The sequence below is a fragment of the Coregonus clupeaformis genome, chromosome 15 (assembly GCF_020615455.1).
Source record: "Coregonus clupeaformis isolate EN_2021a chromosome 15, ASM2061545v1, whole genome shotgun sequence".
Taxonomy (NCBI): Eukaryota; Metazoa; Chordata; class Actinopteri; order Salmoniformes; family Salmonidae; genus Coregonus; species Coregonus clupeaformis.
In genome coordinates this window covers 14439401-14457737 of record NC_059206.1, presented here as the reverse complement: position 1 = coordinate 14457737, position 18337 = coordinate 14439401, and the positions used below count along the sequence as shown (strand labels likewise).

At 47.2% G+C, this 18337-nt stretch overlaps 1 protein-coding gene across 4 annotated transcripts in view; it reads left to right on the top strand.

Annotated features, from left to right (window-relative positions):
- tln1 (talin 1) overlaps nucleotides 1-18337 on the top strand; it is a 164483-nt gene that overhangs the window by 72772 nt on the left and 73374 nt on the right. For all 4 annotated transcript variants that reach the window (XM_041897415.2, XM_041897414.2, XM_041897413.2 and 1 more), the window contains 9 exons: nucleotides 3886-4053; nucleotides 5466-5760; nucleotides 6491-6657; nucleotides 7383-7511; nucleotides 11614-11727; nucleotides 12286-12399; nucleotides 12652-12786; nucleotides 13139-13267; nucleotides 15614-15716. In XM_041897415.2, the coding sequence (XP_041753349.1) occupies nucleotides 3886-4053; nucleotides 5466-5760; nucleotides 6491-6657; nucleotides 7383-7511; nucleotides 11614-11727; nucleotides 12286-12399; nucleotides 12652-12786; nucleotides 13139-13267; nucleotides 15614-15716 (1354 nt within the window). The remainder of the gene's footprint in view (nucleotides 1-3885; nucleotides 4054-5465; nucleotides 5761-6490; nucleotides 6658-7382; nucleotides 7512-11613; nucleotides 11728-12285; nucleotides 12400-12651; nucleotides 12787-13138; nucleotides 13268-15613; nucleotides 15717-18337) is intronic.

Genomic DNA, 18337 nt, shown 5'->3' with positions numbered 1-18337 from the left:
GTAGGGTACTGGGTTGATTATTAACCCTTGCTGTGGCTGCATTGAGCTCTAGGAGAACACTGCTGTACCTGAAGATATACAGGGAATGTCTGTTTTAACAATGGTGTCCAATATTAAATGAAGGGTTTAACAATAGCAGTAGTAGGGGTTCTGTTTCGATAAGTGGGAAGGAAGCCTGTTAAGAATTGTTTTCTCTTAAGAGAATTTCTGAATTCCTCATGACTGAGCTAAGACCTATTGGCAACAGATTTAGAATACAGTACTTAACCTTAAAATGGGACAAAACTACAGCTCTTTGACGGTATTGGAGTTCTTGGTTATGTGGTGATATTTATAATAGCCTATACATGTATTGAGGGAATGCGCTTCAACTGAAAACGTGATGATGTAGCTTTAATGTTACACCTAAATTATGATATAGCCTGAAAATGACTGAGCGAGTGCAGACAACATATCGTGGAGAAATAAGTAGGCCGGCTAATGGCTGTTCATAAGTGCTTGTGGAATGCAGCCTGACCGCAGCTCCCACAAATTACAGAAATCCTCAGTTTTTCTCCTCCTCCCTTATTCCGCCTCCTTCTTTTACGACTCTTCACTCACAAAACGACATCCAGGGAGCTGCCCAACTCTTCTCAATCGTGAAGTCGATAATCCCACTCTAAACACTTTCCAAACTGCATAATTTTGATGAGTGTTTGATTAGCTTTTGGATAAAGGAAAGTGAAGTTTTGTTTAGTTTTTTTATTACAGCGACCCTGTTGCAGCATGCTACTGGTGATATCCTGTCTCTCCTCAATGACCACCATGTGTTAGCCCACCGTGTGTTAGCCCACCGTGTGTTAGACTACCGTGTGTTAGACTACCGTGTGTTAGACTACCGTGTGTTAGCCCACCGTGTGTTAGCCCACCGTGTGTTAGCCCACCGTGTGTTAGCCCACCGTGTGTTAGCCCACCGTGTGTTAGACTACTGTGTGTTAGCCCACCGTGTGTTAGACTACCGTGTGTTAGCCCACCGTGTGTTAGCCCACCGTGTGTTAGCCCACCGTGTGTTAGCCCACCGTGTGTTAGCCCACCGTGTGTTAGCCCACCGTGTGTTAGCCCACCGTGTGTTAGCCCACCGTGTGTTAGACTACTGTGTGTTAGCCCACCGTGTGTTAGCCCACCGTGTGTTAGCCCACCGTGTGTTAGCCCACCGTGTGTTAGCCCACCGTGTGTTAGCCCACCGTGTGTTAGGCTACTGTGTGTTAGCCCACCGTGTGTTAGACTACCGCGTGTTAGACTACCGTGTGTTAGCCCACCGTGTGTTAGACTACTGTGTGTTAGCCCACCGTGTGTTAGCCCACCGTGTGTTAGACTACTGTGTGTTAGCCCACCGTGTGTTAGCCCACCGTGTGTTAGCCCACCGTGTGTTAGCCCACCGTGTGTTAGCCCACCGTGTGTTAGACTACTGTGTGTTAGCCCACCGTGTGTTAGCCCACCGTGTGTTAGACTACTGTGTGTTAGCCCACCGTGTGTTAGCCCACCGTGTGTTAGCCCACCGTGTGTTAGCCCACCGTGTGTTAGACTACTGTGTGTTAGCCCACCGTGTGTTAGACTACTGTGTGTTAGCCCACCGTGTGTTAGCCCACCGTGTGTTAGCCCACCGTGTGTTAGCCCACTGTGTGTTAGCCCACCGTGTGTTAGACTACTGTGTGTTAGCCCACCGTGTGTTAGACTACTGTGTGTTAGCCCACCGTGTGTTAGCCCACTGTGTGTTAGCCCACCGTGTGTTAGACTACTGTGTGTTAGCCCACCGTGTGTTAGACTACTGTGTGTTAGCCTACAATGTGTTAGCCTACTGTGTGTGTGTCTAGCACTTCAGAGGTCACAGCTGGAGTCCCTCCGCTTCCATGTATCATCTTTTGACACACCTAGAGAGCCCCTAGTCACCGTCCCCCCGTCACTTTTCTCTTCCCCCCCAGTCACTTTTCTCTTCCCCCCAGTCACTTTTCTCTTCCCCCCAGTCACTTTTCTGTCCCCCCCAGTCACTTTTCTCTCCCCCACCAGTCACCTTTCTCTCCCCCCCAGTCACTTTCCTCCCCCCCAAGTCACTTTCCTCCCCCCAAGTCACTTTTCTATTCCCCCCCAGTCACTTTTCTCTCTCCCCCCCAGTCACTTTTCTCTCTCCCCCAGTCACTTTTCTCTCCCCCCCAGTCACTTTTCTCTCCCCCCCAGTCACTTTCCTCCCCCCCAGTCACTTTTCTCTCCCCCCCCAGTCACTTTTCTCTTCCCCCCCAGTCACTTTCCTCCCCCCAAGTCACTTTCCTCCCCCCCAGTCACTTTTCTCTTCCCCCCAGTCACTTTCCTCCCCCAAGTCACTTTCCTCCCCCCAGTCACTTTTCTCTCCCCCAGTCACCTTTCTCTCCCCCCAAGTCACTTTCCTCCCCCCAGTCACTTTTTCTCCCCCCCAGTCACCTTTCTCCCCCCCTCAGTCACTTTCCTCCCCCCAGTTACTTTTCTCTCCCCCAGTCACTTTTCTCCCCCCAGTCACTTTTCTCTTCCCCCCAGTTACTTTTCTCTTCCCCCAGTCACTTTTCTCTTCCCCCAGTCACTTTTCTCTCACCCCCAGACACATTTCTCCCTCCTAGTTACTCCCCCGCCTCCCTTAGTCACTCTGTTTTTGTGCTTCCAAACGTGAAGTAACAGGTTTTGGAAGCACAAAAATGCACATTCTTTAGTTTTAAATATATCTGATATCATGAGACACAATTTAAACTGTTGCACATGTTTGTACAATGTCAGCCCTCTTAATAATATCCAAGACCCAAAACAAGTGTCAATGTCAAACCCAGTCTCTGACTAAATCAGCTAGTTGACAAAATACACATGAATATGTCATTGTTAGTCATTCGGTACTGTAGCTGCATTAGCTAGCCCGCTACATAACCTTGTAGAATAACCTTATATTACTTTTGGGCAGTAGAGAAGGTCAGTATGTTCCTAAAGTCTCCACTTGTGGGGTAGAGACTCAAACACCAACAACTAAAGGCAAGATAAAGTTGATCGTTGTCTTTGGAGCAACCAGGCTTTGAGTCTCCCCTCCTCCCCAGCCTGGATGGGTTATGCTATAGTATATTTAGGTTTAATGAATGTGAAGGAATGCGTCACAAATGGCACCCTATTCCCTACAGAGTGTACTAAGGCTCTGGTCAAAAGTAGTGCACTATGTAGGGAATAGGGTGTCATTTGGGACGTACGCTTAGCTTGGCTTCCCCTATGGAAAGAATCCTCTGAGGTCATATGGAGGGTTAAAGATAGTAGGGTCATCAATAGGACCTTCTATTCACTTTTGTGCTAAAACTGGCGGCACTGAATTCAGGTCAGACTGTAAGCTGTGGTGTGTTTCGCAGGACAGATTTTAAAACTGGAAAAGTCTCATTTTCTCCTTTGTAGAGGCCATTTCTCTAATCTCTTTACTTCATTTAATTTCGCAAAATGGACGTTAACATTTGAGTACCCTTCTCGAAGAGGACAATTCTCTTCAGAATAATTCAATTGATCCTAATTCTTACCAAAATAATGAAATTAGTCCATCGTTCCATAGTTGACCCACAATCTTTTCACCCCATTTAACCTAGGTGTCACACTGTTTCTATTCTCAACAATGCTACGCTGTCGTCTTCTTTGCTACGACAACAACAACAAGTTAACTAAAGCAGAAACAGTCTGGCACTCAGGCTAAAGATACTCACAATGAACACAGTCTCAATCAAAACAGAGCCTCGTTTATGGGCCTGGTATGGAATCGTTAAAATGATATTTTCTCCTTCCATTGTGCCTTGATTTACTATATGCTACATGCTAACTAGCATGCTAACTAGCCTGTGTCATCCCTGCCGTTCTCAGGACATGCTTATGCAGCTGGCTAAAGCCGTGGCTAACGCTGCCGCCGCTCTGGTGCTCAAAGCAAAGAACGTGGCCCAGAAGACAGAGGACTCTGCACTCCAGAACCGCGTCATCGCCGCAGCGACCCAATGTGCCCTATCCACCTCCCAACTGGTGGCCTGCACCAGGGTAAGAGACGAGAACCCCAACATCTTTACCACACACTGACCATCTATTATCCCATGTTTGTAATTTAGGCTTGGGCGGTATACCGTATATATACCGTTTACAGGGGTATTTTTAAAATACCGACGGTATGATTTATAATAGCGTAAATTGGGGACCCTCTATAGCTCGGGTGCACCCCTGCATCACGGGAGCTGCGGGGATTCGTTCTATGCCACTGCTTATAACTAGAAGTTGTGTCAAATAAATGATATCCAACTCAGGGCTCCAGCTAGGCATTTCGTTTGCTAACTTGCTATCTAAGCGGCTAGATGGCAAGATCAAGCTTCTTGGTTACAGCAGAGACAAACAATTCCCTCCTGGATCAAGATCCCTACTGCCTAAATTTGTTTTGTGTGTCAAAAAAACAAACATTTGGAAATAAATACTGCCCCTTGTGTGCACTGACAGTATAACCGTATACCCCGGGATGGTACAGGAAAGGTATTAATGGATGAAAATCTGGAGACCGCCCAACGCTATTGTCAATATAGTGAATTTTTATTGATTTGCAAATCTTCTTTTTTTTATTACTTTTTTTTACACATTTGGTGATTTGTTAATTCAAATTAATTTGTGTTTTTCCATTTGTGAATTTGTAAATGTAGTTAGACAATTGGTTGTTTCCCATCTCTAGTTTAGTTTAGTGTTGACACCAAGAGGTGGTTCAGAGGGCTTGATTAGATCATGTGTTGTCCTCCCAACTGATCTGTTTCTCTCCTCTTCCTTTACCCATCTATTTATCTCTCTATCATCCCCATTTCTCCTCTCCTCCTATCTCTCCCTCCCCTTTTTTACCTTACCCCTATCTCTCCCTCCCCTTTTTTTACCTTACCCCTATCTCTCCCTCCCCCCTTTTTTACCTTACCCCTATCTCTCCCTCCCCTTTTTTTTACCTTACCCCTATCTCTCCCTCCCCCCTTTTTTTTACCTTACCCCTATCTCTCCCCCCTTTTTTTACCTTACCCCTATCTCTCCCTCCCCCCTTTTTTTTACCTTACCCCTATCTCTCCCCCTCTTTTTTTTTTTACCTTACCCCTATCTCTCGCTCCCCCCTTTTTTTTACCTTACCCCTATCTCTCCCTCCCCTTTTTTACCTTACCCCTATCTCTCCCTCCCCTTTTTTTTTTTTACCTTACCCCTATCTCTCCCTCCCCTTTTTTTTACCTTACCCCTATCTCTCCCTCCCCCCTTTTTTTTTACCTTACCCCTATCTCTCCCTCCCCTTTTTTTTACCTTACCCCTATCTCTCCCTCCCCCCTTTTTTTTACCTTACCCCTATCTCTCCCCCTTACCTTACCCCTATCTCTCGCTCCCCCCTTTTTTTACCTTACCCCTATCTCTCCCTCCCCTTTTTTTACCCTACCCCTTACCAGGTGGTCGCTCCCACCATCAGCTCCCCGGTGTGCCAGGAGCAGCTGGTCGAAGCAGGCAAGCTGGTTGCCAAGTCGGTGGACGGCTGCGTGGATGCGTCGCAGGGCGCCACCAGCGACGAGGGGCTCCTCAAGCAGGTGGGCGCTGCCGCCACAGGCGTCACCCACGCCCTCAACGAGCTGCTGCAGCACATCAAGCAGTACGCCCATGGGGGGCAGCCCATAGGGCGCCACGGAGAGGCCACAGACCGCATCCTGGACGTCACCGAGAACATCTTCAGCTCCATGGGAGACGCTGGTAGGCTGGGGGATGGGAGGGGCGAGGCTAAAGTGGTCAAGGTTCAGCGGTCATATTGGAGTGTGATAGCATAGATGGTGGATAAAAGAAGATGTCCCACTCATGCCGTTTACCATTGAAGAAAATGGTCACGGTTCAGTTCTGCTTAAGGGGGTGACTCTCCCATAGGCACCAATGTGATAGCAGCTGGGTCTGGTCTGCTGAGTTTGACTGTATATGAACCTGAAAAAAGGAGTGAATGAGATGTCTCGCTTCTTCCTCCGTCTCTGGAGTCTGCATCTCAAAATGGCATCCTATTTGCAAAAAGCAATTTCAAATTGATGTCTTATTTCCAAAAAGCAGTACAGAAAAGTATAATTTGAGAGGTTTTAATATGACAATATGGTGAGAAAGTGGATTGTTGTGTAACCTTTTGTTGGTAAAATACTCCCTGACTTTTAACAGGTTTATTAAAGGAAATGCCTCCTGTAGCTCAGTTGGTAGAGCATGGCGCTTGCAACACCAGGGTTGTGGGTTCGATTCCCACGGGGGGACAGTATGAAAAATGTATGCACTCACTTAACTGTAAGTCGCTCTGGATAAGAGCGTCTGCTAAATGATTAAAATGTTATTAAAGGAAAGATCAAAATGCTACCTTTGCCCTTTTATCTAGGGCCAGATTCAGTAAAGGCTGGATGAATAAATCAGTACTTCAACTGTATTCAGTGCTGTTTGTCTCCCTCCTCTCCAGGTGAGATGGTGCGTCAGGCCCGCATCCTTGCCCAGGCCACCTCGGACCTGGTCAACGCCATCAAGATGGACGCAGAGGGCGAGTCGGACCTGGAGAATTCCCGCAAGCTGCTGTCAGCCGCCAAGCTCCTGGCGGACGCCACGGCCAAAATGGTGGAGGCTGCCAAGGTCTGTCCCCCATTCCGACATGGTCTGTCCCACATGAGCAACTGCTCCCGTCCCGTCCCCCATTCCAACATGGTCTGTCCCACATGAGCAACTGCTCCCGTCCCGTCCCCCATTCCAACATGGTCTGTCCCACATGAGCAACTGCTCCCGTCGCGTCCCCCATTCCAACATGGTCTGTCCCACATGAGCAACTGCTCCCGTCCCGTCCCCCATTCCAACATGGTCTGTCCCACATGAGCAACTGCTCCCGTCCCGTCCCCCATTCCAACATGGTCTGTCCCACATGAGCAACTGCTCCCGTCGCGTCCCCCATTCCAACATGGTCTGTCCCACATGAGCAACTGCTCCCGTCCCGTCCCCCATTCCAACATGGTCTGTCCCACATTCCACCGTTGAGGATTTATGAGCGTGGCTGGAGGAATGGCGAGGCCTCCGTTTAGGAGCTGTGTGTGTGTGTGTGTGTACGCGCATGCATAGTGTGTGTGTGTGTGTGTGTGTGTGTGTGTGTGTGTTTGTGTAAAAGCATTTTTGTTTAGTAGAATAGTTGTTTAGTCTTTTTGGGGTTTAAGTGTACTGTATTGAGGATTTTGTTTGCAACTTCCTCAGTGTGTGCGTTGGTGCAATATCATCTTGGTCTAATGAGTAAGATGCTGGTTTCCCCAGCGGGAGACCGGGGTTCAGGTCCCACTCGTGACGTTAACATGCTGATGTGTGTGTGTGTGCAGGGCGCAGCTGCCAACCCGGACAGCGAGGAGCAGCAGCAGAGGCTGCGTGAGGCAGCAGAGGGTCTACGTATGGCTACCAATGCTGCTGCCCAGAACGCCATCAAGAAGAGGCTGGTCAACAAGCTGGAGGTGATATTCCTGGACCTCAACCAGTGTTTCCCCCCGCCATTATATAGATTGGGTTGGGTGGGCCCCCCTCCTACCTTTGTTACACCCCCCTGCTTAAAAGAGTTTGGTACTTTCCGCCTGGAAATTAAACTAGGGGAAATGCTGACTTTCAAACTGTATGGTCATTTATACATTTTAACATTACACATTACTACTAGGGCCAGGAGTTTTTCAAGACCACATGACCTGACAAGGACAAACAGGCTCTAGTTAAAGGTACACATGGGCACTTCTTTGGAGTGAAAAATGCCTCTTATCCAAGAGCTGTAGAATGAAAGCTTATCTTAGTCTCTGAATATTATCCTAATTGTTTTCATGGAAGTTAAAACAAACAGCCTTGACTTCCCATAGCAACCACATGAGTGGCTTCCCATAGCAACCAAATAAGTAAGAAGCCCTCATATCAGATGCATGTTCAATCACCTCTCTCTGCCATACAATCACCTCCGCTGGTGCCCAGCGGCTAGTTCTAGGTTATGTCCAAAATAGCACCCTATTCCCTATATAGTGCACTACTTTTGACCAAGGCCCATAGGGCTCTGGTGAAACGTAGTGCACTATGTAAGGAAATAGGGTGCTATTTTGGACGCTGCCCTAGTGTTAAGTGATATCGTAGGCCCACAAAAGAACTTTGTGACTGCGAGGAGAGGTTTGCAGAACTTATGACTGGCCGTGACTTGTCTAAGCATAACTTATGACTGGCCGTGACTTGTCTAAGCATAACTTATGACTGGCCGTGACTTGTCTAAGCAGATCTTATGACTGGCCGTGACTTGTCTAAGCAGATCTTATGACTGGCCGTGACTTGTCTAAGCAGAACTTATGACTGGCCGTGACTTGTCTAAGCAGATCTTATGACTGGCCGTGACTTGTCTAAGCAGATCTTATGACTGGCCGTGACTTGTCTAAGCATAACTTATGACTGGCCGTGACTTGTCTAAGCAGATCTTATGACTGGCCGTGACTTGTCTAAGCAGAACTTATGACTGGCCGTGACTTGTCTAAGCAGATCTTATGACTGGCCGTGACTTGTCTAAGCAGATCTTATGACTGGCCGTGACTTGTCTAAGCAGATCTTATGACTGGCCGTGACTTGTCTAAGCATAACTTATGACTGGCCGTGACTTGTCTAAGCATAACTTATGACTGGCCGTGACTTGTCTAAGCATAACTTATGACTGGCCGTGACTTGTCTAAGCAGATCTTATGACTGGCCGTGACTTGTCTAAGCAGATCTTATGACTGGCCGTGACTTGTCTAAGCAGATCTTATGACTGGCCGTGACTTGTCTAAGCAGATCTTATGACTGGCCGTGACTTGTCTAAGCAGATCTTATGACTGGCCGTGACTTGTCTAAGCAGATCTTATGACTGGCCGTGACTTGTCTAAGCATAACTTATGACTGGCCGTGACTTGTCTAAGCATAACTTATGACTGGCCGTGACTTGTCTAAGCAGATCTTATGACTGGCCGTGACTTGTCTAAGCAGATCTTATGACTGGCCGTGACTTGTCTAAGCAGATCTTATGACTGGCCGTGACTTGTCTAAGCAGATCTTATGACTGGCCGTGACTTGTCTAAGCATAACTTATGACTGGCCGTGACTTGTCTAAGCATAACTTATGACTGGCCGTGACTTGTCTAAGCATAACTTATGACTGGCCGTGACTTGTCTAAGCAGATCTTATGACTGGCCGTGACTTGTCTAAGCATAACTTATGACTGGCCGTGACTTGTCTAAGCATAACTTATGACTGGCCGTGACTTGTCTAAGCATAACTTATGACTGGCCGTGACTTGTCTAAGCAGATCTTATGACTGGCCGTGACTTGTCTAAGCAGATCTTATGACTGGCCGTGACTTGTCTAAGCATAACTTATGACTGGCCGTGACTTGTCTAAGCAGAACTTATGACTGGCCGTGACTTGTCTAAGCAGATCTTATGACTGGCCGTGACTTGTCTAAGCAGATCTTATGACTGGCCGTGACTTGTCTAAGCATAACTTATGACTGGCCGTGACTTGTCTAAGCAGATCTTATGACTGGCCGTGACTTGTCTAAGCAGATCTTATGACTGGCCGTGACTTGTCTAAGCAGATCTTATGACTGGCCGTGACTTGTCTAAGCAGATCTTATGACTGGCCGTGACTTGTCTAAGCAGATCTTATGACTGGCCGTGACTTGTCTAAGCATAACTTATGACTGGCCGTGACTTGTCTAAGCAGATCTTATGACTGGCCGTGACTTGTCTAAGCAGATCTTATGACTGGCCGTGACTTGTCTAAGCAGATCTTATGACTGGCCGTGACTTGTCTAAGCATAACTTATGACTGGCCGTGACTTGTCTAAGCAGATCTTATGACTGGCCGTGACTTGTCTAAGCAGATCTTATGACTGGCCGTGACTTGTCTAAGCATAACTTATGACTGGCCGTGACTTGTCTAAGCAGATCTTATGACTGGCCGTGACTTGTCTAAGCAGATCTTATGACTGGCCGTGACTTGTCTAAGCATAACTTATGACTGGCCGTGACTTGTCTAAGCAGAACTTATGACTGGCCGTGACTTGTCTAAGCATAACTTATGACTGGCCGTGACTTGTCTAAGCAGATCTTATGACTGGCCGTGACTTGTCTAAGCAGATCTTATGACTGGCCGTGACTTGTCTAAGCAGATCTTATGACTGGCCGTGACTTGTCTAAGCATAACTTATGACTGGCCGTGACTTGTCTAAGCATAACTTATGACTGGCCGTGACTTGTCTAAGCAGAACTTATGACTGGCCGTGACTTGTCTAAGCAGAACTTATGACTGGCCGTGACTTGTCTAAGCAGATCTTATGACTGGCCGTGACTTGTCTAAGCAGAACTTATGACTGGCCGTGACTTGTCTAAGCATAACTTATGACTGGCCGTGACTTGTCTAAGCAGATCTTATGACTGGCCGTGACTTGTCTAAGCAGAACTTATGACTGGCCGTGACTTGTCTAAGCAGATCTTATGACTGGCCGTGACTTGTCTAAGCAGATCTTATGACTGGCCGTGACTTGTCTAAGCATAACTTATGACTGGCCGTGACTTGTCTAAGCAGATCTTATGACTGGCCGTGACTTGTCTAAGCAGATCTTATGACTGGCCGTGACTTGTCTAAGCAGATCTTATGACTGGCCGTGACTTGTCTAAGCATAACTTATGACTGGCCGTGACTTGTCTAAGCAGATCTTATGACTGGCCGTGACTTGTCTAAGCAGATCTTATGACTGGCCGTGACTTGTCTAAGCATAACTTATGACTGGCCGTGACTTGTCTAAGCAGATCTTATGACTGGCCGTGACTTGTCTAAGCAGATCTTATGACTGGCCGTGACTTGTCTAAGCATAACTTATGACTGGCCGTGACTTGTCTAAGCAGATCTTATGACTGGCCGTGACTTGTCTAAGCAGATCTTATGACTGGCGGTGAATCTGTCAGTAAACAGCATGCAGACAAAACAGGCCTTTTGCAATATTTCAAATGCAATCGCGGGAAATCACAGGTTGGAAAGCAAATGGCTCCTGCTGAAAAGAGAAGTCTAATCCATATGCTGTAGGCTACCAAAATATTTGATCAACTTCCAAATATTGTTTTACAAAGTAAAACAAGAGAGAGGCTTTTGGCACGAACGCATCAGCCATCACTGGCGAGTGAGCTGCGCATCATTGGGTGAGTCAGTGAAACTGGAAAGCATTTTTAGGACTAGAATTTCCTCCTCATATTGTAGCCTACAATATGTGCATCTCCACACACACCTAGGCCTGGCTATTGATGGATTCAAGACTAGGTTGTTTTTATTGATCTCCGATTCTCAGTTTGTCAGTGTCAAAGTAGCCTGTCATTTCGATAAGTTGCATTATGATTGCTAAGAATTATTTGTTTCATCGAAACATAGTTTTTGACAAAAAGCCTTCCCTAATGTATGCATTGCTGAAATTAACCAACCCTGATGTTAGTTAGCCAGCACGTAGGTTTGGAAACCTAAGTCGAAACTAAACTGACAGTATTTTTTCACACTGCGTTTCCTGCCAGAACGCATCCAAGCAGGCCGCCGCGGCTGCCACTCAGACCATAGCCGCCGCCCAGCACGCCGCCTCGTCCAATAAGAACCCAGCAGCCCAGCAGCAGCTCGTCCAGAGCTGCAAGGTGAGAGCTCCGCTGCCATGACAACCCAACCATCACTCTCTTCCTGGTTTCTTGTCCTGTGGGGTCAGGTATAGGTCACTGAGTACTAGTATCATGCCTTCTCTCTTTTTCCTTCTCTCTCTCTCTCTCTCTCTCTCTCTCTCTCTCTCTCTCTCTCTCTCTCTCTCTCTCTCTCTCTCTCTCTCTCTCTCTCTCTCTCTCTCTCTCTCTCTCTCTCTCTCTCTCTCTCTCTCTCTCTCTCTCTCTCTGTCTCTCTCTCTGTCTCTCTCTCTTTCCCTCTCTCTCTCTCTCTCGGGGTACAATTACTGTAGTAAATCTCAAATAAAATATTTTTGACTTTGACATTCTGAATTAGATTGTAGTTCAGGTGTCCTTCATTGTACACTGATCTTGTGATTGGTCATGTATGCAGTCATGTGAGCAGTGATTGCTTCATTGCACTGTAAGAGTGAGAGTAGAGCATTGTGCTTAAGTGTGTGTTATTGTTTTTACCCTACATATCTTCCATTTGGTTGGTTGATTGTTTAATTAATTGGCCGACCTGTTTGTTTGTGTCAGGTGGTGGCAGACCAGATCCCTCAGCTGGTCCAGGGGGTACGTGGCAGCCAGTCCCAGCCCGACAGCCCCAGTGCCCAGCTCACCCTCATCGGGGCCGGCCAGAACTTCCTCCTGGTGAGACCCTCTTCTCTACCCTGCCCCCTATAACGTGTTTTTTTCTCCTGATTCTTATATAACTTCGCAAAGAAGCATGCTCACCTAAAATAAATATGACACAAAACAAGGAAGCTTGTCCTCTGAAGTCTCCTGGAGTCAATTTGATTTATTACAAACTACACAGGACCAATGTTTTAGTAGCATGCAACTTCTCTCTCCTTTGTAAAAAATAAACAAGTTTACACTTTCCATCCACTCCCATGCCCTCAGCCTGGTGCCAAGATGGTGACAGCTGCCAAGGCCACAGTACCCACTATTGGCGACCAGTCCTCTGCCATGCAACTCAGCCAGTGTGCCAAGAACCTGGCCACTGCCCTTGCCGAGCTCCGCACGGCCGCACAGAAGGTACCAAACACCCCCCAAATGCACTCAACAAGGACCTGTTGTTTGACCTTGTTAGCGCTTTCGTTAGTGGAATTAGCTAGCTAGCTTGCTCCATTTAGCTGAAACACTGTATTAGTGGTTTAGCTAGTGGAATTAGCTAGCTACAGTAGCTTACGCCATAACTAGCTGAAACACTGTATTAGCTCACTCCATAGCTAACTTGGGTAACACCACTGTATTATAGCACTGTAGTTAGAGGTTTCGCTAGCAGGCCCTGTCTTGCCCAATATGGGATCCCTATTCTGTTCGGTCTTCCCTTTCCCCACTTCCTGTGTTGACTTCCTGTCATGTCACTTCCTGTCATGTGATCCAGGCACAGGAAGCATGTGGTCCTCTGGAGATCGACAATGCTCTGACAGTGGTCCGAGGCCTGGAGAAAGACATGGCGGAGGCCAAGGCCTCCGCCGGCGATGGCAAACTCAAACCCCTGCCCGGAGAAACGGTGAGAGTCTCACACACATACATACACACATTCATGCACACACACACACACGATACACCTCGCATATGCCGTATGCATACTGTACTTGTAGGCTAGCAGGAAGTTTGACACACCACACACACACCACACACCCCTGCCCTGGTAGATGGCAAGCACATGCACAAACACACATATTTCCACAAACACACAGTACTGTGCATACAAGCTAACCACAACCTGTGCAACAGTATCCAGACTATACAGTACTAAGTGAACACACTCAACCCATCTCTCCCACGCTCTTCCTGTCACATGACTTGTGACAGGAATAACTTGTGACAAGTTAACTACTGACTTTCAGCATGCATATAGGGAAGGGCACTCAACTTATACTGCACTAACTCAGATGACTGATGATTGGCTAAAGGAAATGGATAATAAGATGATAGTGTTATGAAAATGTCATGTCATGTAATATTTTAAACTGTATATAACTGTCTTAATGTTGCTGGACCCCAGAAGGAGTGGCAGCAGCTAATGGGGATCCTTAATAAATACAAAATACAAATAGTTGGAGCTGTATTGTTAGATTTCAATGCAGGATTTGATGTTATTGATCATAAATTGTTATTGAAAAGAACTCACTTGTTATGGCTTTACATCACCTGCCATCACATGGTTGGAGAGTTATTTATCCAGTAGAATCCAGTGAGTCACATGGTTGGAGAGTCATTTATCCAGTAGAATCCAGAGAGTCACATGGTTGGAGAGTCATTTATCCAGTAGAACCCAGAGAGTCACATGGTTGGAGAGTCATTTATCCAGTAGAATCCAGAGAGTCACATGGTTGGAGAGTCATTTATCCAGTAGAATCCAGAGAGTCACATGGTTGGAGAGTCATTTATCCAGTAGAACCCAGAGAGTCACATGGTTGGAGAGTCATTTATCCAGTAGAATCCAGAGAGTCACATGGTTGGAGAGTCATTTATCCAGTAGAATCCAGAGAGTCACATGGTTGGAGAGTCATTTATCCAGTAGAATCCAGAGAGTCACATGGTTGGAGAGTCATTTATCCAGTAGAATCCAGAGAGTCACATGGTTGGAGAGTCATTTATCCAGTAGAATCCAGAGAGTCACATGGTTGGAGAGTCATTTATCCAGTAGAATCCAGAGAGTCACATGGTTGGAGAGTCATTTATCCAGTAGAATCCAGAGAGTCACATGGTTGGAGAGTCATTTATCCAGTAGAATCCAGAGAGTCACATGGTTGGAGAGTCATTTATCCAGTAGAATCCAGTGAGTGTTCTTCAATGGAAGCTTCTCTAACATCAGATATGTACAGTGCGGTATCCCTCAGGGCAGTTGTCTTGGGCCGTTACTCTTCTCTATTTTTACAAATGATTTGCCATTTGTCTTACAACAAGCTAAAATGACTATGTATGCTGATAATTACATACTTTACGCATCAGCACCTACAGCCAGTGAGCTCACTGAGACTATGCAAGGAGTTACAGTCAGTGTCAGAATGGGTCATTAACAATAAACTGGTCTTAAATACATCTAAAACCAAAAACATTCTCTTAGACCTAAACCGGAGTTGTGCATAAAGGGTGTGCCCATTGAACAAGTGGAAGAAGCTGAACTCCTAGGAGTAACATTGGATGGTCAGTTATCATGGCCAAGTCATATTGACAAAAATTGCATGTGCAGTAGCTAATGGGGATCCTAATAAACCAAACTAAACTTGTAGCCACATGCACAGCAGTAGATAGGCTGATTTCAACACCCACCACAGAATCAGGTAGGTAGGCTGATTTCAACACCCACCACAGAATCAGGTAGGTAGGCTGATTTCAACACCCACCACAGAATCAGGTAGGTAGGCTGATTACAACACCCACCACAGAATCAGGTAGGTAGGCTGATTTCAACACCCACCACAGAATCAGGTAGGTAGGCTGATTACAACACCCACCACAGAATCAGGTAGGTAGGCTGATTACAACACCCACCACAGAATCATGAATCATGCCTCAGCACCCATCTATGTGACTGTGCCCACATGAGGATTACAAGTACTTGACTGTGAGAATTCCAACCACAGTGCAGACACATACGAACCCACACACACTTAACTGGCCCCCAATGCTTTGTATGCCAGAGCAGTCTGTAAAATGAAACCGGATATACTGTACTTTATGCATGTTTAGGATTCTTTTAAAAAATCAAATCAACAGTTCACTCCTACTCATGTTACTTTATTGAATTAGTTTGTGTATGAATCTAAGAAATTATACAAGTGAAAGTATGTGTATTGTGGCATATATTGTATCACTAATGTGTGTGTGTGTGTGTGTGTGATTGCAGCTGGAGAAGTGCTCTCAGGACGTGGGCAACAGCACTAAGGCTGTGAGCTCTGCCATCGCCCAGCTGCTGAGTGAGGCTACCCAGGGCAACGAGAACTACACAGGTAGCTACAGTAGTATACAAACTGGCCACCCAGGGCAACGAGAACTACACAGGTAGCTACAGTAGTATACAAACTGGCCACCCAGGGCAACGAGAACTACACAGGTAGCTACAGTAGTATACAAACTGGCCACCCAGGGCAACGAGAACTACACAGGTAGCTACAGTAGTATACAAACTGGCCACCCAGGGCAACGAGAACTACACAGGTAGCTACAGTAGTATACAAACTGGTCACCCAGGGCAACGAGAACTACACAGGTAGCTACAGTAGCATACAAACTGGTCACCCAGGGCAACGAGAACTACACAGGTAGCTACAGTAGCATACAAACTGGCCACCCAGGGCAACGAGAACTACACAGGTAGCTACAGTAGCATACAAACTGGCCACCCAGGGCAACGAAAACTACACAGGTAGCTACAGTAGCATACAAACTGGCCACCCAGGGCAACGAGAACTACACAGGTAGCTACAGTAGCATACAAACTGGCCACCCAGGGCAACGAAAACTACACAGGTAGCTACAGTAGCATACAAACTGGCCACCCAGGGCAACGAGAACTACACAGGTAGCTACAGTAGTATACAAACTGGCCACCCAGGGCAACGAGAACTACACAGGTAGCTACAGTAGTATACAAACTGGTCACCCAGGGCAACGAGAACTACACAGGTAGCTACAGTAGTATACAAACTGGTCACCCAGGGCAACGAGAACTACACAGGTAGCTACAGTAGTATACAAACTGGCCACCCAGGGCAACGAGAACTACACAGGTAGCTACAGTAGTATACAAACTGGCCACCCAGGGCAACGAGAACTACACAGGTAGCTACAGTAGTATACAAACTGGCCACCCAGGGCAACGAGAACTACACAGGTAGCTACAGTAGCATACAAACTGGCCACCCAGGGCAACGAGAACTACACAGGTAGCTACAGTAGCATACAAACTGGTCACCCAGGGCAACGAGAACTACACAGGTAGCTACAGTAGCATACAAACTGGCCACCCAGGGCAACGAGAACTACACAGGTAGCTACAGTAGCATACAAACTGGCCACCCAGGGCAACGAGAACTACACAGGTAGCTACAGTAGCATACAAACTGGCCACCCAGGGCAACGAGAACTACACAGGTAGCTACAGTAGCATACAAACTGGCCACCCAGGGCAACGAGAACTACACAGGTAGCTACAGTAGCATACAAACTGGCCACCCAGGGCAACGAGAACTACACAGGTAGCTACAGTAGCATACAAACTGGCCACCCAGGGCAACGAGAACTACACAGGTAGCTACAGTAGCATACAAACTGGCCACCCAGGGCAACGAGAACTACACAGGTAGCTACAGTAGCATACAAACTGGCCACCCAGGGCAACGAAAACTACACAGGTAGCTACAGTAGCATACAAACTGGCCACCCAGGGCAACGAGAACTACACAGGTAGCTACAGTAGTATACAAACTGGCCACCCAGGGCAACGAGAACTACACAGGTAGCTACAGTAGTATACAAACTGGTCACCCAGGGCAACGAGAACTACACAGGTAGCTACAGTAGTATACAAACTGGTCACCCAGGGCAACGAGAACTACACAGGTAGCTACAGTAGTATACAAACTGGCCACCCAGGGCAACGAGAACTACACAGGTAGCTACAGTAGTATACAAACTGGCCACCCAGGGCAACGAGAACTACACAGGTAGCTACAGTAGTATACAAACTGGCCACCCAGGGCAACGAGAACTACACAGGTAGCTACAGTAGCATACAAACTGGCCACCCAGGGCAACGAGAACTACACAGGTAGCTACAGTAGCATACAAACTGGTCACCCAGGGCAACGAGAACTACACAGGCAGCTACAGTAGCATACAAACTGGCCACCCAGGGCAACGAGAACTACACAGGTAGCTACAGTAGCACACAAACTGGCCACCCAGGGCAACGAGAACTACACAGGTAGCTACAGTAGCACACAAACTGGCCACCCAGGGCAACGAGAACTACACAGGTAGCTACAGTAGCATACAAACTGGCCACCCAGGGCAACGAGAACTACACAGGTAGCTACAGTAGCATACAAACTGGCCACCCAGGGCAACGAGAACTACACAGGTAGCTACAGTAGCATACAAACTGGCCACCCAGGGCAACGAACTACACAGGTAGCTACAGTAGCATACAAACTGGCCACCCAGGGCAACGAGAACTACACAGGTAGCTACAGTAGCATACAAACTGGCCACCCAGGGCAACGAGAACTACACAGGTAGCTACAGTAGCATACAAACTGGTCACCCAGGGCAACGAGAACTACACAGGTAGCTACAGTAGCATACAAACTGGTCACCCAGGGCAACGAGAACTACACAGGTAGCTACAGTAGCATACAAACTGGTCACCCAGGGCAACGAGAACTACACAGGTAGCTACAGTAGTATACAAACTGGCCACCCAGGGCAACGAGAACTACACAGGTAGCTACAGTAGCATACAAACTGGCCACCCAGGGCAACGAGAACTACACAGGTAGCTACAGTAGCATACAAACTGGTCACCCAGGGCAACGAGAACTACACAGGTAGCTACAGTAGCATACAAACT